Source organism: Bos javanicus, chromosome 8 (genome assembly GCF_032452875.1).
Source record: "Bos javanicus breed banteng chromosome 8, ARS-OSU_banteng_1.0, whole genome shotgun sequence".
NCBI classification, from domain to species: Eukaryota; Metazoa; Chordata; class Mammalia; order Artiodactyla; family Bovidae; genus Bos; species Bos javanicus.
The window spans coordinates 52,467,649-52,491,691 of NC_083875.1; the positions used below are offsets into that span (position 1 = coordinate 52,467,649).

A 24,043-nucleotide genomic window follows, 5' to 3' on the forward strand; every position below is an offset into this window, starting at 1 on the left:
TTGCTGCAGCTATTGATCCTTATTTGGAAGCTTCATTCTGGCCAACTGGCTCTAATCAAGGAAGCTAATGAGTTCATTAAGGTAGACCCCAAAGCAGGAAGCGGTGTGTGCTTGTACACCAGTAGGAAAGGGGCTTCTTCAATATTATTTAGGTTTGAGAATCCTACTCTCTGAGAAAACACACATAACTGAAGTGGAACATAACCATGAAAGCCATGGACAGCAAGATGAATGAATCTACATTCATACGCTTGATTTGACAGATGAATGGGGGCTCCAAGTCTTTATTTTTTTAAAACAGAGCTAGAGTTTTCCCTTCTAAGTATATATGCATCCAAATGGAAGAGTATACCCTATGAGTAAGCTAAATGCTGGCCCAGGGATTGGTTTACAAAGCAGAAAAGTGGTTTACCCATTTCCTACCTGCCTTTCCAATTCTCTCTCATGCTTGGTGCAGTGAATGCTGTGTGTGTGTGTGCCAGGCAGGGCACACTCACAGAAGGCAAGGGTGTTAATGGAAAGAAAAAGAGAAACACAACATGGAGAAAAAAATGTCAATGAGTAATTTGCCCCTCTTAGGAAACACCCTCCAGGCCTCAGGAGACTTGGTGCAGAAGTGGCTCCCCATTATCTTCAGAAGGTGAAGCCCAGAGGCAACACAACTTACAAAGAGCAGCATTTGGGGGCGGCCTTTGCTGTTCTAAACAATAATGGCGCCAGAGTCCCAGAGAAACCTACAGCCCATGCTACAAACTCAAGTCCTGAAGTAGTTTATATTGTCCCCACAGTGGCCACCCTCCTCTGGGTCATCGCCAGACAGGCTCTCAGTCCATCCAACAGCAAATGCCTTCCTTTCTGAAAGAAAGAAAGGCTGACTGGCATATATTGGATTTTGACTGAGGTCTTCCCATCCCATGTGAAACCCATCAGTTTTCTAGAGGAATAATCCAATGTCCTTATGAATAGATACAGGTGGTCTGGGTGGCAAATGGTATGGACCTAACAGAAGCAGAAGATATTAAGAAGAGATGGCAAGAATACACAGAAGAACTGTACAAAAAAGATCTTCACGACCCAGATAATCACCATGGTGTGATCACTGACCTAGAGCCAGACATCCTGGAATGTGAAGTCAAGTGGGCCTTAGAAAGCATCACTACGAACAAAGCTAGTGGAGGTGATGGAATTCCAGTTGAGCTATTTCAAATCCAGAAAGATGATGCTGTGAAAGTGCTGCATTCAATATGCCAGCAAATTTGGAAAACTCAGCAGTGGCCACAGGACTGGAAAAGGTCAGTTTTCATTCCAATCCCAAAGAAAGGCAATGCCAAAGAATGCTCAAACTATCGCACAATTGCACTCATCTCACACGCTAGTAAAGTAATGCTCAAAATTCTCCAAGCTAGGCTTCAGCAATATGTGAACCGTGAACTTCCAGATGTTCAAGCTGGTTTTAGAAAAGGCAGAGGAACCAGAGATCAAATTGCCAGCATCCTCTGGATCATGGAAAAAGCAAGAGAGTTCCAGAAAAACATCTATTTCTGTTTTATTGACTATGCCAAAGCCTTTGACTGTGTGGATCACAATAAACTGGAAAATTCTGAGAGATGGGAATACCAGACCACCTGATCCGCCTCTTGAGAAATCTGTATGCAGGTCAGGAAGCAACAGTTAGAACTAGACATGGAACAACAGACTGGTTCCAAATAAGAAAAGGAGTATGTCAAGGCTGTATATTGTCACCCTGCTTATTTAACTTATATGCAGAGTACATCATGAGAAACTCTGGGCTGGAAGAAACACAAGCTGGAATCAAAATTGCTGGGAGAAATATCAATAACCTCAGATATGCAGATGACACCACCCTTATGGCAGAAAGTGAAGAGGAACTAAAAAGCCTCTTGATGAAAGTGAAAGTGGAGAGTGAAAAAGTTGGCTTAAAGCTCAACATTCAGAAAACGAAGATCATGGCATCTGGTCCCATCACTTCATGGGAAATAGATGCAGAAACAGTGGAAACAGTGTCAGACTTTATTTTTGGGGGCTCGAAAATCACTGCAGATGGTGATTGCAGCCATGAAATTAAAAGACGCTTACTCCTTGGAAGGAAAGTTATGACCAACCTAGATAGCATATTCAAAAGCAGAGACATTTCTTTGCCAACAAAGGTTCGTCTAGTCAAGGCTATGGTTTTTCCTGTGGTCATGTATGGATGCGAGAGTTGGACTGTGAAGAAGGCTGAGCACCGAAGAACTGATGCTTTTGAACTGTGGTGTTGGAGAAGACTCTTGAGAGTCCCTTGGACTGCAAGGAGATCCAACCAGTCCATTCTGAAGGAGATCAGCCCTGGGATTTCTTTGGAAGGAATGATGCTAAAGCTGAAACTCCAGTACTTTGGCCACCTCATGTGAAGAGTTGACTCATTGGAAAACACTCTGATGCTAGGAGGGATTGGGGGCAGGAGGAGAAGGGGACGACAGAGGATGAGATGGCTGGATGGCATCACTGACTCGATGGACGTAAGTCTGAGTGAACTCCGGGAGTTGGTGATGGACAGGGAGGCCTGGCGTGCTGCGATTCATGGGGTCGCAAAGAGTAGGACGTGACTGAGCTACTGAACTGAACTAACAGTTTGTAAACTTTCTAAGCTCCAGGTTGAAGAGGGAACATGCAAAGGGGCTAGCCAGTAAGGAGGCTGTATCAGAACTCTAAAGCCCAAGCATAGTACTTATGCTTTACCACCTATAAACAACAGCAACAAACCACATCTAGGCTAGAGTTAGTCAGAGTCTGAAATGCACTAGTCCTTGTTGCCCCCCCATCTTCCCCTTCCTCCTCTTTCTCCGGTATCCAGCACAATGCCTGGCACATTCTAGGTGTTGAAAAGATATGTGTCTAACCAGTAAATAACTAAAATACATGCCTTTCTGCAAGTGATTTAGTTCTTCTGATCTTCCACTTCTTCAGTAGAGTGGGAATAAAGTCATTTGGTGGGTTTATTTTCAAGATTAAATATTTAATATGGCATACTTTATACGATATGTAAAATCATAAAATGATATTTTTATGATTTTAACTATGAGTTTTATAAAATTTGCATGTTTTGATTCTGCAGCTTTGGTTCCGCTGAGGGGAGGAGGAAGAAAAGTGAAGCCCTAGGCAGATAAAAGAATCATTACCCAAAGTGTGATGTGTTAATTACCTTCAAATACAGTTAAGAAAGACAATGGGGGATGGGAAGAGGAGAGAGCTAGGGTGAAGGCAGGGGTGGGGGGGGGGGGCGGCGGGGAGCGGGTTAGAGGTATAGTGAATACTTCAAAGGTCAGTTGAATTATTTCATAAGGAGTATATTTTCTTTTCACAAGAAGTCGTTCTGTGCCAGAAAAGGCGGGGAGGTTCTTCAGCAGAAGCGGGTAAATCCGAGCTTCTTCCTGCCTGCTGCAGTCACAGTGCAAGATACAGTAATGAAGGCGGCGCAGCCACACATTTATTTCATTCGAAATTCCTCTGTGGTCCTGTTTATATCGAACTCAACACTGTTACAGGGCCGTTCTTGGAAAAGTTGCAAAACTTTTCCCTTGGTGGAGAAAAAGAAGTTCTCATTAGACTCAGTGGAACGAATGAATGAAGTTATTCCCTTGGCCCATCCACTTTCATACCAAATAGTCACAGAAACATCTTTCCCCAATTCCGCGACTGGAATTTTACTCTCCCGTGGTGTTGCCTAGTATAGGAAGCACGGATTTCGAAAGTCAGCAGGCAACACACTCGGCTTTGGAATTGCCAGTGATTGGCTTTTGCAAGGGTCGATGCGCCTTACCGTCCTGTGTGGTAGCTTCTCCCGGGAGCAGATTTTGTGAAATAAACAGTTGTTGAAAAGGTTGAAGAATTAATGAAGTGAAAATCTCGGGCTATTTGTTCGGCAATTGACACGCAAGTGACCTCCTTAAATACTTACTTGTTTAAGGAGGTTCAGAGCTAGGATGAATGAATCTTGGGGCCGCTTGACCAGAACCAGCTTGTAAATCTCTTTAGTCTTTCGGGAAGTGGCGGTAAATTAATACAAATCCAGAAGGGAGAGGAGAGAAGAGGGTAAAACCCCCACACCGGAGCTCTGCTCTCAGCCCTTTGGAAAGACTCGCTTTTGCGGCTCTGGACCCTGTAGGTTACAGCCCGAAGAACCCAGCGGCGCTAGGACCTGGTTGGCGCCTCACCGTGGCCGCTTTCGGGCGGGCGGAGGAGGGAGAGGAGGAGGGAGATGTGGAAAAGGAGGGGTATAGAGGGGGGCGGGGGGAGTCATTTATGCAGAGCAGGCGCTGCTGCCATTGCCACTTACACTCCCAGCGCGCTGCTCGGAGCCGGAGGGAGCGCGGGGAGCGAGCTAGCGAGCGCTCGGAGCCCGGGCCAGCAGAGGGGGCGCCCAGCCGCTGCCTGCACCGCCGCCTCCGCCGCGCTCGGGGGCCCCGGGAGGAGCGAGGGCGAGTCGGAGAGTCCGGGAGCCGAGCCCGGCGAGACCCAACTGCGGGAGGGCGCCCGCCCCACTCAGCCGCCTCCTGCGCCGGAGCCGGGGAGCGCCGGCCGACCGCCCCGCGGGCCGTAGAGCTGGAAGCACAGGTCCCCGGAGCCCCAGGGATGGTCTAGGAGTGGGTGCGAGGCTCGCTGCTCAGCTCCCTGCCGGGGCTCGCCGCCTCCTGTCGATCTCCCAGGGCTGCGAGCCGCGGCGGCCGGGGGCTGCGCGCTCGGGCGGCCCAGGCCGAAGAAGTTAGTTGTGCGCTCAGCTTAGAGAGCGGAGCAAGCGAGCGATCGAAGCAGCAGCCAAGCGCCGGGGCCATGGGCTGGGGGAGCCGCTGCTGCTGCCCGGGACGGCTGGACCTGCTCTGCGTACTGGCGCTGCTCGGGGGCTGCCTGCTCCCCGTGTGCCGGACGCGCGTCTACACCAACCACTGGGCAGTCAAAATCTCCGGCGGCTTCCCGGAGGCCAACCGCATAGCCAGCAAGTACGGATTCATCAACATAGGACAGGTAACCACTAGCTGGCCGGGTTCTCGGCCCTGAAGCTGCGAGGGCGGGGGAATGGGGGGAGTCCCCCACGACCTCGCGCTTGTCCCTTCCTCGTCTGTCCCCTCCCCCTCTTCCAGATGTGTTCTTGCAGCTGTTGCCCTAACTCTTCTGCGATGCGCTCTCTCTCCTCTTTCTCACTCACTCATACACACACACACACACACACACACACACTCGCTCTCCAAAGTTGCTACGATTTGTGTTTTGTTTACTTGTTTCTTGCAAATCAGGAGGGACAGGTAGGGTCTCTGGAAGGATCACGAGTGTACATAAGTAGTTTCAGACCCGACTGGACTTTTGCAGTGGAAAGTCGGGGAGCAGTGGACTCTTTTAGGGGTTAAAGGGTAAGCACGCCCCTGGTGCCGGCTCCCTGTGGTTTCTGAGAGCCGGGATAAGAGGGGAGGCAAAGAAGGGAAAGCCTTTCCTGCTCGGACCTGAATTTAGCCCTGAAAAGAAGTTTCCTCTTTTAGGAGCGAGAGAACCTCTGGTCACTCAGTGAAGGCGCCAGAGGCGTGGAGGGCTGGAGCTAGACTCGAGAAAGGAGAGAGAGGAGGCGGCCGGACCCGGCGTGAGCGAAGACTTGTGGGGAGACCTCCTGGCTTCCCCTCTCAAACTGGATAAGCGTGGGGGCTTCTAGATGGAGAGTCGGAGTGGGAGGTGTCAAACTTCCGAGACCACTGACCTGGTTCTGCTTTGGAAAACAGTGGGTCTTCCCTCTGGGAGTTACGTGCGGGACCCAGAGGCGGCGGTGGCGCGGGGTTTTCGTGAGGTGCTTTGGAAGGAGTTGCCCCGCTGGGGACTCAGAATTGAGGGATGTTATGGGAATGATTGGAAGCACTACAGATTTGGAGGTACCTCCGGGCTTGGCTTCCTCGCTCTCTTTCCTGCAAGAAATGGGTGGAAGGGGCAGTGGAAGCAGGTCCCAGAAAGTGCTCCCGCATCCTTACACCCCTCCCACTCGCTTCCCCTGGCCTGGCCCGAGGAGTGGCGCTGGTCTGACTCTGATGAGACTCTAATGGGGGAGGGAGGCGAGGGTGATAGAGGCGCCCTTACAGCAGACGCGCTGCTGGGACTGCTCTGGCTGCACGCGCCCCGCGTGCTCTGCCTGGATGAGGGGAGAGGAAGATGCCGGCTGGGGCCACTGGAGCAGAAGAGCACAGACTGTTGGTTTCTGATGCTATGGAACTCCATGGCCAGGAACATGTCCTCCAGCATGGGTACTCTGGGCTGCCTGGGGGACGCAACATCCAGAGCAGGCAGAGCTGCTGTTACTGCATCTAACAGGAGCATTGGGGCTTCGGAGGAGCAGGAGGGGGCCAGGTGGGGGGATCTTGCTGCTGTTTGAGGTGCCAGAGAGTGGACATATTCTGGAGAAACCATTCTGGTGGAGGGCTGAGACCAAGGCAAGGGGCATGGTCTGTATTTCTCGTACCCCGGTCTAACACATACCGGAAAGGAAGCCACAGCCAGCCAGATTTTTTTGTCTGAGTGCTTGTCATTTTCAGGAGAGTTTCATCCTAATGGCTTGTTGGGATTCTACCTGCTTCTTCTATCTTCTTCTTCTGGAAGAAAACATTAAGTCTATTCAAATCTTTTTTACATAAGCTTGAAGTTGGGGGGTGCTGCATGTGACCTGGGGAATTTAAAAGGAAAGGCTAATAATAAAAGTAGTCATGTTAATAATCTTTCCAGATGCATCTTTCAGGTTCAGCTAACACTGGGCATCTCCCATAAAAAAGGCATATTTGGAAGAATAGTTCTTGACCATACACTTACTTCATAATCCACAGAACAACCATTTTTGTTGGATATTACGTCACTTACAGCAACAGGGAAACCAATATTCTGGAGAAGTTACCCATACAGATCACCTATCTAGACAGTACAAGGGTGTGAATCAGATCTAGGACTGTCTGGTCCAGGCCTACGCTTGCCTGTGAGGATGAAAGGAAGCGGAAGAAAGTAAACTCCCCATTTCCCTGAATTCTGATTTAGTGACTCAGTAGACGGAAAGCAAATGTCCAGGCTTAATACACAGATACTTAATTTCAACCGACCTGGACTTCTTGAACCTAAGCAGCTTCAGGAATTATGAAGTGGAAAGATCTGTATCAAAATAAACTCATTCAGTAGAACTTACACATTTGGAACCTGGCAGAATGGGGGAGAAGAAATTGTCACAGAACTCATTTTTGAATAACCAAACATTTCAGTATCCTGCAACCTTGCCTGACTTTTTACAAAGGGCTTTATAGTGAAGATCTGTGGATTTTCATTTAAAAGGTAATACTAAGAAAATTTACATTCAAGTAACACCAAATGTGGTTTATTGTGGTTTTTACAATGCCAATGAGGAAATTGAGAGCTTACAGGGGTGACAGAGGACTCCTTGAACTGATACCCTAACCAGTGTAAAAACAATTCTTACAGTGAAAAGCATTTCCTCTGTAGATCAAAGGGCTAAGTCTTGAAGGTGGTAAATTGAGTTCACACAAGCAATATCATTGCACTGTAAGGGCCATCCTTTTGTTGTCCTTTCTTTATATCAGTAAGCCAGCTGTTGTTCAGTTGAGGGCAGTAACTAATTTGCAAATGTCTCTAGAATGTGCCCCTGTTTTTAAGCATTTGGGCTTGGGGTCCCACCTCATGTGTCACAGATTGGAACTGAGGTCTTTTATTGTTTCTATAGTCATTTAATATCCTGGTAGTATTTTTGAGGTCTTTCTGAGTAATATTTTAGGTGAATAAGGTAGTGACTTTGTACCACAGTAACAATCTGATTTTGAATATCTGTTCAGTGTCATGTTTTGTGTAGCATCTTAGCATTTAAAAGCCACCACAGGTAAATTTCTGGCCTGGAGATTTCTACAGAAAACCTGGCCTAAACCTGGCCTGTCATCTTCAAGAAAGATGGTACGTGGAGAGTAACACAGGAGAAGTAAGCAAACAGGCAAAAAGAACATGCTTGACATCCTGGAAGGGAACAATAATGAAGCTTTTCTTGGCTTTGGTTCTAGAGATAGCAGTTGTTTGGGTAGGTTTTCACATAATGTTTGTATTTTGTGAATGGTTATGTCTCGAAACTCTAAAATGATGCTGTAACTAGTGGTAGTTTTCATGTCATTATATATCATATTTTGCTTGGCATTACCATCAGCCCTAGAAAGTCCTGCATTTCTTCCCCTATAAGACCCAACACCAAGCAGTCTCAATATTTATCATAATGAGCACTGCTAAGCTGGCTGAGGGTAGGTACATCTGTCTGTTGGCCCACACGGGGGTGGAAAAAAGAGGCCTAGTTTTTAGCTAGCAGTGTAGTGGTGAGAGGATGAAAAAGACATGAAGGAATAAGACCCAACATAATGTTAATTGTGAACCTTTGTTTGGCTGCAGTCTACAAACCTGGAGGAATTAACTTCTGGGTATTCAAACCCAGAGAGAAGGTCCTCCATAAAGATTGTTTGCTCTGTGCACCAGCTGCATTTATCCATCTGTGAGGTGCTTTTAATCCTTGATTCCAAACTGAGATTACCAGATTACCACCCCCCCTGCCAAAAAAAAAAAAAAATGTGACTTATGTTGAGCAAGATTCCAGAAAGATAAAGCCAGCTGAGAGTAATACTGGGGAGAATGTTTTACCTGGCAGTCCCATTGAGAGCAGAGACTTGGAAACTCTACAGATGCCATTTGCAAGGTCTAGGAAAGCAGGAAAGTCAGTGAACTTAATGGAGCCCCTGTTCCTTCATCTGTAAAAGAATAAATGAGATAATAGAGGGAGTCGGCTCTGTACTGCTCAGCACATAGTTAAGTAGCTTTGGAAGGTTTGTTGAATCTGGATCTGAAATAAGTGAGATTCAGACTTTATTTAGGTATGATAAAAGGAAGACATTTTTATAATGGAAAATGCAACACACTGAAGATCAGGAAAATATGTTTGATGACTGAGTCAAAAAAGCTAAATCAGAGCTCTATAGACACGGAAATGGGTTTTCCATTTCAACTAACAATTTGAAATAGTTTAAAATAGTTTTCTGCTGGGTTCTAAACAATTCTGGCTGATTTCCCATGGCAGTGCTCCCCTCCCTGGTTGATCTTTGCTATAATCCATTAAATAATGTAGGATAAGCTCACTGGGCATGGAAGAAAGGGAAAAAAAATAATCTGAAGACTGATTATTTTATAAAGCACCTTGCCTTGGTACATTATGAGAGATCATATATGAATTCCTATTTCACTTAATTCTGAATGTGGTTTGCATGAGAAAGGTGATAAGAACCATTTTCCAAATCAGCAGGACAGGATGCTTTAGCAGGAAGAACCTTCTTCAGCAATGTCCTGAAGGTCTCTCACTTTCTTGGTTAGTTTTGACCTGTGAATAATGTGGGAGGCTAAACAGTGGAGGGTGAGTGCCCAGTGCTTATGGATGGCATCAGAAATAGGGGACAGGGATAGTCTGGTGGGTTGTATGGGAGTGCACTGTGCTCCCCTAGTTATATCCTTGCTGCTGCTGCTGCTAAGTCGCTTCAGTCGTGTCTGACTCTGTGCGACCCCATTGATGGAAGCCCACCAGGCTCTCCTGTCCCTGGGATTCTCCAGGCAAGAACACTGGAGTGGGTTGCCATGTCCTTCTCCAATGCATGAAATGAAAAGTGAAAGGGAAGTCGCTCAGTCTTGTCCGACTCTTAGTGACCCCATGGACTACAGCCTACCAGGCTCCTCCGTCCATGGGATTTTCCAGGCAAGAGTACTGGAGTGGGGTGCCATTGCCTTCTCCGAGTTATATCCTTAGGCCTTTGTAAATGGATGTGGGAGTCCCAGAGTGATCCCTGTGTGATGCATCTGGCTTTGCACCCGGCAAGGACCTCGGCTCTGATTTCCACACCCAAGAACCTTAGCTCTGACCTCTGCTATCCACCCTCACATGTGTCGTTCTCATGAGTGGGAGAACCTTTCAGAAGAAAAAGCAGTTCAGAGCTCTTGGCCTGCTGATGGTGGGTCTGTTGCTTTAACCTCATAGGCTAGGAATGGCTGTATGTGGCCATTGGGATTTTCGGGGTCTATTTGAAATGAAACACTGCATTTTTGTGAGCCCCAAGGCAGTTGAATTTGCCTTATGACTATCTTTAATAAGTTTATATCCAGAGGTCCTAACCTTAAAGGTCAGCCAGAGAAGCAGGGTAGTGCGCTGGGAAAGTGTCCAGCCATGTCTGACTCTTTGGTTAAGGGAGGGAGTCCTGACCCAGAAACATCCCCTGGGCAGGGAGGGGTATTTGTGTTGTCGGTTCAAGTTATGCGAAGCAGTGTCTGGGTTTTCCCCAAGGCTGAAGTATCTGCAGATATCTCTGTGCCTCGGGATTTGATCACTTGTCTAATTCAGGTTGGATTAAATGACAAAGAAGCTGACTTTGACTTCCTGGGTAGTAAAAATGAACACGTATAGATGCTCATGTTATGAATATGCTATATATATGAATTTTTATTTTTATCAGGATTAAATTTGCACGTAGTTTAGGGTTGCAAAGGGTCAGACATGACTGAGCAACTGAACTGACTAGAGTGCAGTTGCGCGTGCAACATTCTCACTAGTTCAACAGATTACATCTCTCCACCTAAGTGTACCAAGAAGGAACTATCCAGACCAATAAACTCTTCTATTTGAGTTAACCCTAGGAGGAAAAAGAGACTAGAAAGAAAACTAAACTAAGTCAGAAGGTTTGAGTGAAACTCTAGGGTTTTCCCTTTTATTTATCAACCTGACCCTCAAGTTGGGGACCTGAGCACCTGCCCCATCTACCTCTCAGAATTGCTGTGTTATCGAGTGCCCTAAGAACAAATATGAACATATAAATAAAGACAGACATAGGAAGTATTATATGATCTATAAGGGCTCCAAGGAGATGGAGGCTGCTCCAGAGGAAAAGTAAGAGAATGCAGGAGTTACTAGGAGTTTCTCTAGTGGAGCACTGGTGAATTTCCAGGTTCTCGTAATTGCCCCTGGGGATCTACTGGAAACAGAAATGGGGAGGAGTCAGTGTGGCATCTGACTCTCCCATTGTTGTTGTTCAGTCTCTCAGTCGTGTCCAACTCTTTGAGAGTTGACTGCAGCACGCTAGGCTTCCCTGTCCTCCACCATCTCCCGGAACTTGCTCAAACTCATGTCCAATGAGTCAGTGATGCCATCCAACCATCTCATCCTCTGTCATCCCCTTCTCCTCCTGCCCTCAATCTTTCCCAGCATCAGGGTCTTTTCTAATAGTTGGCTCTTTGCAACAGTTGGCCAAAGTATTGGAGCTTCAGAACCAGTCCTTCCAATGAATATTCAGGATTGATTTCCTTTAGGATTGACTGGTTTGATCTCCTTGCAGTCCAGGGACTCTCAAGAGTCTTCTCTAACACCACAGTTCAAAAGCATCAATTCTTCAGTGCTCAGCCTTCTTTATGGTCCAATTCTCACATCCACAGATGACTACTGGAAAAACCACAGCTTTGACTAGACGGGGCTTTGTTGGCAGTGTCTCTGCTTTTTAATACGCTGTCTAGGTTTATCATAGCTTTTCTTCCGAGGAACAAGTGTCTTTTAATTTCATGACAGCAGTCACCATCTACAGTGATTTTGGAGCCCAAGAAAATAAAGTCACTGTTTCCATTGTTTCCCCATCTATTTGCCATGAAGTGATGGGACCATATGCCATGATCTTCATTTTTTGAATGTTGAGTTTTAAGCCACCTTTTTCACTCTCCTCTTTCACCTTCAACAAGAGGCTCTTAATTATTCTTTGCTTTCTGCCATAACGGTGGTGTTATCTGCATATCTGAGGTTATTGATATTTCTCTCGGCAATCTTGTTTCCAGCTTGTGCTTCATCCAGCCCAGCATTTTGCATGGCAAGTCTCACATTTCCCCTGAGAGCCTTGGAGGGTGGTATAGGGCTGGGACAGCTGACCAGAGCATCAAGCAGCCAGGGCTCCGCATCTCTTGGTTGAACAGCTTTGGTTTATAAGGCATATGCGATGTGGAGGTTGCATGATTTTTTATTTTTATATAGACAATCAAACATAGTCTTTTAAGATTGACTCAAATATGAGTTATGTGTAGGAGAGTAGTGGAAATAAAACTGAAATACAGAGAGGCCCATAAAGAATACAGACGGGACTCTTTTGAGTACATGTGTGAAAAACCCAACTCATAGTGCTCAAATAAAACCGATAAACAGGCAGATAAGGGAGCAGGGAATCTGTTGGTTTAAACAGATCCACATGCCTTTATGTGAAGTTCTAAAGGCAGAAGCTGAAACTTTTTGCAGCCAAGCCTCACTTATCTGTACTTTCTTCAAGGCAAAAACCTACCCTGACCTAAACTGACATCAATTAGGACATTAATGTGTTTGATTGCAGAAATCTATGACTGAGTTTGATTTTGAGGATGTTGTCCTTGATCCACATAGAGTGTATATTACATTCCACTGTACTTTTCTCATCTGAAGAATTATGAATTTCTGAAACACATATAGATTCAAGTTTCAGAAAAGTGATTGTGGGTCTATCCAGCTCAAAAGTCAGAAGCAGTACTAACATTCGATTCTTATCTGTTTCCCTGTATTTGCTTCATTTTCAGTTGGGCCCTTTCCATGAGCAGTAGAGCTCTTTTGATTCATAGTACCTCTCTCATGCAGTCTTGAAATTAACCCCTGAAAAAGATTTCAGTTCTTCCCCAATTGGGTCATATCCCTATTTTCAGGCCAGTCACTTTGTTTGTGGGGGTGGTGGTGTTTTGGTGAGTTAGCTTGGGTCACTTGTCCACCCTTGAAGTGAGGGAGATGTTGACATTGGGTGGGCACCCTACCAACTGAGGAAGGACAGTTTCCTAAAAGAAGAGAGGATGCCACCACTAGAATAAAGGAAAGGACATGTAGGACAAGAAAAATACCCACCACAAATCAGATTATATAAAGCCTGAAATGCCTAGGTTAGGGAGTTTCAACATGATCAAGGAAGATAAAGAATTACATTGAAGATCCCTGAGAAGGAGGCAACACCCTACTGATTCAAAACACATGAGAATCTACCATGTAATCCATACTATACTTTCTGCTGTCAGGGACCTAGGATGTTTTTATCCATAACCAGTACTAAGGAAGGCAAGTACTGATGGAGTCTCAGGCAGTGCAGTATGGTTCAGCCTTGCCTGGTGGGGAATTCGCTGGTAGCTGTGTGCATAATGAACTGGAGGAGGTAGAGAAGGTATTGTGTTGGGCAAAGTTATTGTTATAAACACAGAACTTGGGAAAACTGAAGGAATAGATTCGGAAGCTCTAGTATAGGTGGATTCAATGTGGCTCAGTAATCCAGTGGAAGGGAACGATGAGAAAGAGTGAGAAGATGAAGAGGAAAGAGTTTATAGCTTGGGGCCAGGAACATGGGGGTCATCTGCGGCATGAGGACAGCCTGCAGGAGCCTTTCGGGGAACGACTTGGGAGGTCCAGATGTAGTGTTGTCAGCAGGTAGAGAGTCATACAGATGGAAATGTATAGTAGCCAGAAGAGAATTTAGGGCAGGAGAGAAGTGAGGACTGCCGCTCGGCCATCTCAGTGTAAGTAAAGCTGTGAAAGGATGCAGGATGCTAAGATGTGAGGCAAACAAGATAGGAGGGCTGAGAATACAACCTGAAGGAATGTCTCCATGTAGAGGGCAAGGGATATAGGGAGTAGATGAAGAGGGTGGGGAGGCCCTGAAGACACAGTCATGAAGCCACGGAGGGCTACACTAGAGAGAATCTAGGTGATGAGAATTGAAACATGGTGCCCGTGCTCTTAACACCAGTGCCTGACCGAATAGTGAGGGGACGTTTCACTGCGCATCTGCCCTCCCTCCTACGTCATCTCCCTTCATCTCTTTCTCATCAATGTCCTGGAGTATTTAGGATCATAGGTATAGAACTAAAAGAGTTTGAATCCTAATACTGCCACTTCCTAGCTGAGGCACCCTAGGCAAGCATCTTAAAGATGCTTAAAGAGGCACCCATTTGTCTTACTTTCTTCATGTGTGAAAAAGATCTAATAGTATTTCCCTCCTAAAATTGCTGTGAGGATTAGTTAAAAGTAGTTAGAATGGTGCCTGGCACATATTACATACCCAGTGAATCTCAATTGTTTTATCTTGTTTTTATAAGCCAAGTTATGCTCAGTTTCTATATACTTACCATTATATCGTGAGGCTTTTCCAATGTTACTGAATACTTTTACACACACTTTAATGGCTGCATGATTGAAGGTACCATACTAAGTTGCAGTTAGTGTGACCATACACCAGTCAGTCCTAAAGGAAATTGGTCCTGAATATTCATTGGAAGGACTGATGCTGAAGCTGAAACTCCAATACTTTGACCACCTGATTCAAAGAACTGACTCATTTGAAAAGACCCTGATGTTGGGAAAGATTGAGGCAGGAGCAGAAGGGGATGACAGAGGATGAGATGGTTGGATTGCATCACCACCTCGAGGGACATGAGTTTGAGTAAGCTCCGGGAGTTGGTGATGGATAGGGAAGCCTGGCGTTCTATAGTCCATGGGGTCGCAAAGAGTTGGATATGACTGAATGACTGGACTGAACTGAACTGATTCCACAGTTTGCAAGGGAGAGCACTGGTTTATGCCTGTAGTAAATCAGTTTATCTCCATTCAGTATTTTTTTTTTTTTTAATATCCCCTTCACTTTCAAACATATCTGAGTTTGGCAGAGAAATGATACGGTCAGCCTGATTGAATGTGTGTGTTTGTGTGTGGGTGTGTAATTGCATATCTGTTCTTCCATTAGCTGGGAAAGCTGGGCTGTGCCTCATTCCTATTTGTGTCCTCAGCACCAAGCACAGTGGGTGGCATAGAAGCACAGTGGGCACTTGGGGCAGCAAGCGTAATGGGTATACCTAGAGAGGCATGGATCTGGAAAGCAAGAGGAACATGGGTGCCTTGAGACTAAAGAGGAATGAGGGTGAATGGAAATACAGGGAGTTCACGTTGGGGAGGAAAGGAAGCGAGCGTGTGTGGACAATGGCCTGGATCTCATTATCAGTTCAGAGGTGAAGGCCACCGGCAGAGAGAGGGGGAACTGGGTGAAATTAGTGGCCCAGTGCTTCAGTGTTTGGGAACATTGTTAGGAAATTCTGATAAGAGATAATGACCAATGCCAGTGAGAAGAGTTGCCAAATAGTGATGGCAATAGCTGCTTTTATGTAGTTATTGCTCAGTAAGTAGTGGTTAACAGAAAGGGTGAGAAAATGAACCAGCCTCCATTGTTTTGTGCTTTTGTCACTAATACTCAGGAACCTGAGGTTGCTGCTGCTGCTAAGTCACTTCAGTCGTGTCCGACTCTGTGCGACCCCATAGACGGCAGCCCACCAGGCTCCCCGTCCCTGGGATTCTCCAGGCAAGAACACTGGAGTGGGTTGCCATTTCCTTCTCCAATGCATGAAAGTGAAAAGTGAAAGTGAAGTTGCTCAGTCGTGTTCGACTCTTTGCGACCCCATGGACTGCAGCCTACCAGGCTCCTCCGTCCGTGAGATTTTCCAGGCAAGAGTACTGGAGTGGGGTGCCAGTGCCTTCTCCGGAACCCGAGGTTAGATAAGGACAAAACAGGGAGTTAGAATGTGAGTTAGGGTGAGAGAGAAAGGAACAAGAGACTGTGGGAAGCTGGGGGTGATGAGGATGAATGGTTCTTGAATGCAAAGGATTCCATCTTTGAAATGATAGACCACAGTGTCCAGGCAGGGCCAAAATAGGACTGGTGAACCAAAGGCATAGGGCAGTTATAAAGGCTGTAGTTCAAAATGAAAATGGAAAGCCAGTTTGGTAAGAGGAATAGAGGTGGAAAGATGGAAGTCATCCCAGAGGGTAATTTTGTTTATATAGACTAGAACTGTTCTGCATAAAGATAAGGTCCAAGGTGGGATGACCAGGTAGAGAACAGGTGAAGGCCAGTGACTTGGATGGAATCAGGAAACTGTGAGACTGATATTAGCAGGGTTATCAGCTTGGTTAAGATAAGGTTTCCAAGTATTTCGTGCTGGTGTACCCACTAAGCAGATAAACATGAAGTCTGCCCCATACTTCAGTTCTCCTTTGGTAAATTTAGGTATTATCTCTACTTTACACATGTGTGCATTACTATTTGCACTGCAGGTCCTGTGTCAACTTAAGGGATAAAGACAGACACATGAGTGATTGCTTTCAACTCTCAAATGAACCTTTCCATATTTGATTTAAAAACTGAAGATTGTGTTGAGCACTGAATATGGAAGGAAAGTTGTAGACAAAGAATGTGAAGCCAGGAATAATATTTAAGGGTGATTTTAAAATGTTTTATACGATGCCACATTTTATGCTTGCCTTTACCTTTTAGTTGTCATGTACACTACTTTCCATTATAATAAATAATTATACCTATAATTTATTCACATCATGTGGTCTGCCCTTTACATAATTATATAGTATAATGAAACTATGTATCTTTTATGTATTCTTAGTTTAACTTTACTGCCTTATAAGAATATGGATGTATTTTGAAATGTGTTTTTAAACTTATTTATAATTTGCTCTCGTATAATGTATAATATTTTTAGATTGCTCTCTACAATCTTAGATTAATCTTGTTTGCATTTAATGTGAATCAGATTGTTAGGTTAGGGTTAGCATCATACAAGAAGCATGAATTTCTAGTTGAATGTTCTGTGCATTATGCGTGCATGCTCAGTTGTGTCCGACTCTGTGACCCCAAGGACTGTACCCCACGAGGCTCCTCTGTCCATGGGATTATCCCAGCAAGAATACCTGAGTGGGTTGCCATCTCTTGCTCCAGGAGATATTCCTAACCCAGGGATTGAACCCATGTCTCCTGTGGCTTTTGCATTGGCAGGCAGATTCTTTACTGCTGAGTCACTTGGGAAGCCCTGTCTGTGCGTCATCTAAGGGGTTAATTCTGTCCTGGGCAAATTGCTTTGTGGATACCCTGCCATCATTGAAACTGGTTAAGATTTATTAAAAACAAGTCCTTCCCCGCTGCCTTTCCCAGTGTGCATGTATGTGTACACACACACAAATATATATCTCATATATATTTTCCCTGAGTACTTAAGGGCTGATATTTTTGTAATAAGTACTTAAGGCCTGGTATTTTTCTACTCTGAGAAGCTCTTACAGCTGTAAAAATATACCAGTTCTCTCCATATCAATGTTCCCAGGCTTGTACCTTGTTTTCACTAGTTGAAGTTTCTCAACCATAATAAAACTGGGCAGTGCTCACGAGTTTGAATGCAGTGCAGGCGGGGAAGACAGTTTCAGGACCTTTAATCTTGTAAGTGTATATCCGTAACTACAAGTTTAGAAGTTTGCCACTTACTCATCCTGGGCCTATTCTAGGTGCATTTAATGTTTTTTGTTTTTTTTTCCCCTGTATGTGTGTGGGACCCATTCATCAATTTCAGTTTTTCAAGAGAAAACTAAATTGTAGGCCATTTAAGATTTATTATAGCCTAGTTTCCAGCAAAACCTTTTCTCTTTATTTTTTTTTAACCTTGGGGTGTCTTTCTACTTGTTTGGTGCTCATGAGCCAGTTTACCAAATGCTGCATTGTTTGACTCACGATAGGATGATGTCATTGCTTCTGGGCTGGTTGGATGATGCTGAGAATCAGTAAACAAAACTCAGGGATGAAAACAGGTGACTTGAATTCTCCTCTAGGTCCTGCCCTGCCACAAATTTTCTACATTCTCATGAACTGGTTACAGGTTGTTGTTGTTGATTTTTTCCTGTCTTAAAGGATTAGTTTTATTCATTGTTTTATTTTAAAAATATTCATTGAAGGATACCATCGAGAAAATCAAAAGACAACCCACAGGATGGGAGAAAATATTTGCAAATCACATCTGATGAGACTTGTATCCAGAATATATAAGGAACACCTACACTCAATACTAAAAAACAAATACCCCAGTTAAAAATGGGCACAAAAGATGTGAATAGACACGTCTCCAATAAGCACATGAGAAGATGCTCAGCATCATTAGTCATTAGGGAAATGCAAATCAAAACCACAATGAGATACTAATTCGCATCATACTCAATTGGACTGCTATAATCAGAAAGACAGATAATCACAAGTGTTGGCAAGGATATGGAAAAATTGGAACTCTCATATGCTATTGGTAGAAATGCAAAGTGTTGCAACCACTGTGGGAAGACAATCTAGCAGTTTCTTAAAAGGTTACATGTATTAGTAGACGTACCATATGATCCAACAATTCCACCCCTAAGTATACATTCAGGGGAAATGAAACATTTGTTCACACAAAAACTTATAGACAAAAGTCTATGGCAGCATTATTCACTGGAGCCAGAAAAATGGAAACAACCCAAATGTCTATCAACTGATGAATGGACAAACAAAATATAGTGTTTCCTTACATGGAATATTCTGCAATAAAAATGAATGAAGTACTAATACAGCTTCCTTGTTGGCTCATTGGGTAAAGAATCCATCTGCAATATAGGAAACACAGGAGACACAGGTTCGATCCCTGGACCTGGAAGATCCCCTGTAGTTGGAAATGGCAACCCACTCCAGTATTCTTGCATGGGAAACCCCATGGACAGAGAATCCTGGTGGGCTCCAGTCCATGGATTAGCAAGGAGTCTGATATGACTGAGTGACTAAGAACGAATACAGCTACAACGTGGATGAACCTTGAAAACATTTTCCCTGGCTAAGTGAAAAGAGCCAGTCACAAAAGGCCATGCATGTAGGATTCTGTTTATATGAAATTTCCAGAGTAGACAAATCTACAGAGAAAGAAAGTAGATTAGTGGTCATCTAGGACTGGAGCAGCGAGGAATTGGTGGTGGTGGGGTACTACTAATGGGTTTGGGGTTTCTTTTGGGGTGATGAAAATGTTCTAAAATTGAATGTGGTGATTTTTACACAGCTATATAACTGTACTAAAAATCATTGAATAGTATACTTTGATGAATGTATGGTATTTGAATTTTATCCCAATAAAGCTGCTAAAAAATAGTTATTGAGTACCTATTGTTTAACAGCCATTTTAATAGATCCAGTCCCACTATATCTGTCTTTAGTAAGATGTCTGCTCACATGGGAGATGGCAGTGGCACCCCACTCCAGTACTCTTGCCTGGGAAATCCCATGGATGGAGGAGCCTGGTGGGCTACAGTCCATGGGGTCGCAAAGAGTCGGACATGGCTGAGCGACTTCACTTTGACTTTTCACTTTCATGCATTGGAGAAGGAAATGGCAACCCACTCCAGTGTTCTTGCCTGGAGAATCCCAGGGATGGGGAAGCCTGGTGGGCTGCCGTCTATGGGGTTGCACAGAGTCGGACATGACTGACGTGACTTAGCAGCAGCAGCTGCTCACATGGAGCTTATATTTAGTGGAAGGAGCCAACCTATGAGGCAGTTATGACATAAAATAATTTCAAATGATAAGTTGCTATTGGAAAGCAGAATACATTGGTAGAGTCTCAAGTGCCTGAGGATGGGAGGACTCCTTTAGATAGGCTAGTTAGGGAGCCTCATTAAGTAGGGAGCACTTGAGCAGAGATCTGAATAAGGAGCTGGCTATCTGGAGGTCTAGGGTGGGGTGAGGTCCACACAGAGGCGACAACAGTGCAAAGTCCCTAGAGGAACAGAAACCAGCTGGTGTAAATGAAGTCTAGTTACCAAGGATGAAGGGGTTGAGCTTGCGATTGAAGAGGATGGTCTTAAAGCTTAATTTTGATGATGCCATTTACCTGTTCAGAAGTCAACAGTAGCCCCCATTGACCTTCTGCATTTAAACAGATTCTGCGTCTGGGCTTTTAAATGCTCCTATCTACTTTTCTCAAAATACTTTTCCCGTCCCTTTTTTTTTTCTTTGCTCTGTCCCTTAACAAAGCCAAACTGGACTTCCCATTATTCCCCAGATCCTATACGCAATCCTTTCCTGTTTCTGTGCCAGTCTTTCCACCTGGAATATTCACCTGACTCCTTGCTCTTCTGGAAATTCTCTTCTTCAAGGTACATCTCAGATGTCACTTGCACAGTACCTCACTCTGGAAATACAGGTATAGGCATAGTCACTCTGATATTTCAGTTTGTTGACTCCAATTGTATTTTGCCCCAAATCCTAAGAGGCTGAGTGTAGTTAAGTTTTTCCTTCTTTTTTCTCCTTGTAAAAGGCTTAATTATTCTGTAGCACATAACATGGTGTTGGCTGTATATAAATTATCATTAAATATTGATCAAATCCTAAAGTATATTATGAGCCAGTAATGTATATAAGATTAAATCTGAACGCTGGAGAAAAATGACAAAAAATTCTACTACCCAGTCAAAAGGGAAGGCTAACAGTGTATAGTAAATTCTATAGGGGAGTATTTAAAGGATATAAAGAAGACATCCAGGATTGATGAGTCATATGTGTGTGTGTATTCTAAAGTCCATGGATTCCTGGGAAATAGCCTAATCCTTATCTTTGGCTATTTCAGATCTTGGCATCGTCAACAGGGTTGTTCTTCCTGGCTTTAACTTCATGAGAATTCTTAGTGGGAGAGTCAGAGTACACAGTGAGACATCTTCCACCCCGAGAGCCAAGTCCCAGATCATCCTAGCACTGGGATGGCTTTTCCAAGGATCCCAGGGAACCCTGAGGGCTCTACTGTCTGTGCTCATCTCTCTGGGGGTAACAGTGCAAGCTTTGTGTCTTTCGGACTGGGAGGAATAACAGCACAGAGGGACCCCCAGTGATGGAATTGGTCAGTAGTAAGAGGAGGTTTCAGATGGCAGGCAAATTTTAGTCTGTGTGGAATCATGGGAGTAGCAAAAATAAGCAGATTTGGTGCATGTGACAGATCTTAAAACTCTGTATAATATAAGCCAGAGAGTCTTGTGATAGTCAGAGGCCCATGGCTGGCCTACCTGGATCAGCCGTGGCGGAGCTTACCTGGATGGGCCATTTTGAAAGGCTGAAGTTCTCAAGTTAAATCTGCATGAGAGGAGGAATTAAGGCTCCAGGACAAACAGACATAAATTAAGCCCTGCAGCCAGTCCTTAAGGAGTAGCTTCAGAAATATCCTTGGAGATAGGAAATAAACTCAGGACAAATAGAGAAACTATCCATTGGGAGTTAGCTCCACTTAATTATGAATGGAATGCTCTCTTAGTTGGGTGACATGGCCAGAAGCCAGTCTCTCAATCAAGATGGGTCTCCCCATCTGACCTTTTCACTTTGATCAGATCTAAGCCTCAAATAACCAGATAGAGGAAGGTGAGTTATATTTTCTGGGTCAGATGAAAGGGAGATGGGAAAGCTGAGTGTTCTTGTGCTGTATACGGTTCTGAAGCGAGCTGTTCCTTTCTCTCCATTGCGATGGATCTGCTGTGCATGTGTGCTAAGTCGCTTCAGTCCTGTCTGACTCTTTGTGACCTTTTGGACTGTAGCCTGCCAGGCTCCTCTGTCCATGGGATTCTTCAGGCAAGAATACTAGAGTGGGTTCCCATGCCCTCCTCCAGGGGATCTTCCTGACCCAGGGACCAAACCCATGTCTCTTATGTCTCTTGCATTGGGAGGTGGGGTCCCTACCAATAGTGCCACCTGAGAAGCCCCTGCTGTATGTTAGCCCCCTGTTACTTCTTGTGTGGACTATCGTACCAGTCCTGCCCTGTCCTTATGTCTTCCTATGCAAAACATGTCACGTAAGGCAGTTTAGTTTTTTCAGCAACCACTCTGGTCAAAGAGACTTCCTCTTTCTCCCCTGCTCTTGATCCCTCTTCCCACCTCCCCTTCCCCTTCCCACGCCCCTGCCCCGCTCCCACCATCTATTCTGGATATCTTTCAGCCTAAATCTTTTGCTGTTCTTTGTGCATGTACTGCCAGGCCCTGCCTTCCTTCCCCTGATCATGTGGCTCCCACTGCGTGGACAGCCTCATGTCCAGTTCTTACTTGTTCAGCAAAGCCCTTCTCAGATGTCATTTCCTCAGATGAGACTGCCTGTGGATAAAACTTTTTTTGTTTAAACTCTTATTGAACTTGTAAGCTTCTTTTTCCTGGCATTTGACGTTTTCAGTTTGTATTCCATTTATTTGTCTATCTTCTTTCCTTTAATAGATATTAATCCCCCTAAAGACAGGATTTTCTGTCTGGTTCATCTTTGTATCACAAATGGTACCTAGAAGAGTGTGCTCTGTCATTCAGAGGGCCTCGGAAAAATATTCTGAAATGGAGAAATGGTTGTGAGTAAGTGAAGGTGAAAAGGAAACAGAAACCATAGCATCATTAGTACTGGCCCCTGAATATTTTTGGTTCTCCTCCTCGCCATGTGATAGGATTGTATTTCCGCATTTGGGGTATGAGTGTGCTCCTCTAACTTCTGTGGGGCAATGAAATGTGAGCAGAAGTGACACACACCCCCTCTTTAATTGTCAGTGCTCTCCATCTGCCCCACTGTGATCTGCAAGCTCCAGGTGCTGGGTGCTCCATTGGCCTGGGTCCTTGCGGGCCATGCTGAGCAGCGCTCCCAGCCAACGCACAATGGACATGTAACATGAGCTAGAAACACGCTTTTGTTGTTTTCAGTCACTGAGATTCATGGGTTCATTTGTTTCTGCTGGGGAACCTGGCCAGTTCCCACTAATACAAAAGTACAATAGTTTTCTCCTTAGCCTTGCACAGAGTTTACGTGGAGATCTGTTATTGAAGAGGGAGAAAGATTATGTGATATTCTGGATAAGACCCCTGTGACTTAATAGGAAGACCTCAGGGATCTCAGGTATGCATTTTGCTCATTATGCAAGTGATAATTATATGTGTTAAAAAAATCAGAAACCAGATATTAGGTATTTCCAAATGTGTGTATAGGATTCTATTCCTTAGAGATTTGCATTTCTTGAAAGAAACCCTGAAGATCCCAGAGCTTAATTGCACCTCATTGCTTCTCTCCAGGCTTGCCAGCCGACTGGAGATTTGTTTCGTGAGTTCAGATATACATTCAAAAGACCAGGGAAAATTGAGGGTTATTTCCTTTTCCAAGGGGACAGAAACCATGTATTACAGTTTGTCTTATTTTTTTCCCATCAAATGAAGATAAATGTTAGCTTTGTACCTCAATTAATTGTTTAATAGCGAACCTGCTTTCTGCTTGCCAACTGTACTTGTTTGTTTGTGCCTTGGCTAAGGACCACACCATACTCTCAGATTATAACACCACTGCTACAGAATCCACTTAAATTTGCCGCTGCATTCCATGGGCCATCGTGTCTTCATTGTCAGTGAACTGGCCTCCCAAACGTGTGGCTATGCATGTTCTTACTGATTTCTGTGAGGTGGACACAGTGGAGAACATCTGAGATTTAAAATGTTATGAGCTGAATTTCCAACTGTTGACATGAATCCAAAGCAGCAGATTTTTCTTCTTTGGCAAGACAGAATTGAAGCAACATGCAGTGATTTGGTTCGCCAATTTGTGAGCTGTTAAAAATCGGAATAACTTAGAATGAGGAGAGTAAGCGCTGCATAATGTGAAAAATATTCTAAAGGTCACATGGCTGTGCAGCCTTAGACAAGTTAAGCACCATGAAACTAGAACTATTTTGAATAAATTTGAAACTGCATGTGAATGAACATGTGGATATTTTTTTCACTGCTAAAATATTGTTACCAAAGAAGTCAAAATCTTATTTAGTTCACCCTAAATCTGAAAATCTGAAGAGACAAAGGTTCTAATGAACCCAAGGAGGCTCTGATTCTGCCTTTTAGTCCTGCAGCAATGGAGCCATTTCTGGACTTTTTTTTTTTTTTCCCCCACTGTGGCTTTTTTTTTTTTTTTTTTCCTTTGCTATCACTCTGTCCTTCAACATACACTGCAAATATCTTAAAATATTTACCCAATACTAAATACACTACTGAACTCTGTAAATGCATCAGAGCACAAAAATCTC

At 44.5% G+C, this 24,043-nt stretch overlaps 1 protein-coding gene across 4 annotated transcripts in view; it reads left to right on the forward strand.

Annotated features, from left to right (window-relative positions):
* The first annotated feature begins 4,367 nt into the window (after window positions 1-4,367).
* The window catches only part of PCSK5 (proprotein convertase subtilisin/kexin type 5), a 516,633-nt gene continuing 496,957 nt past the window's right edge, over window positions 4,368-24,043 (forward strand). Inside the window, exon 1 of one of the 4 annotated variants that reach the window (XM_061425568.1) lies at window positions 4,368-5,022. In XM_061425568.1, the coding sequence (XP_061281552.1) occupies window positions 4,831-5,022 (192 nt within the window). In that variant the 5' untranslated portion in view covers window positions 4,368-4,830. The remainder of the gene's footprint in view (window positions 5,023-24,043) is intronic. The other 3 variants (XM_061425565.1, XM_061425567.1, XM_061425566.1) reach the window with 3 other exon arrangements.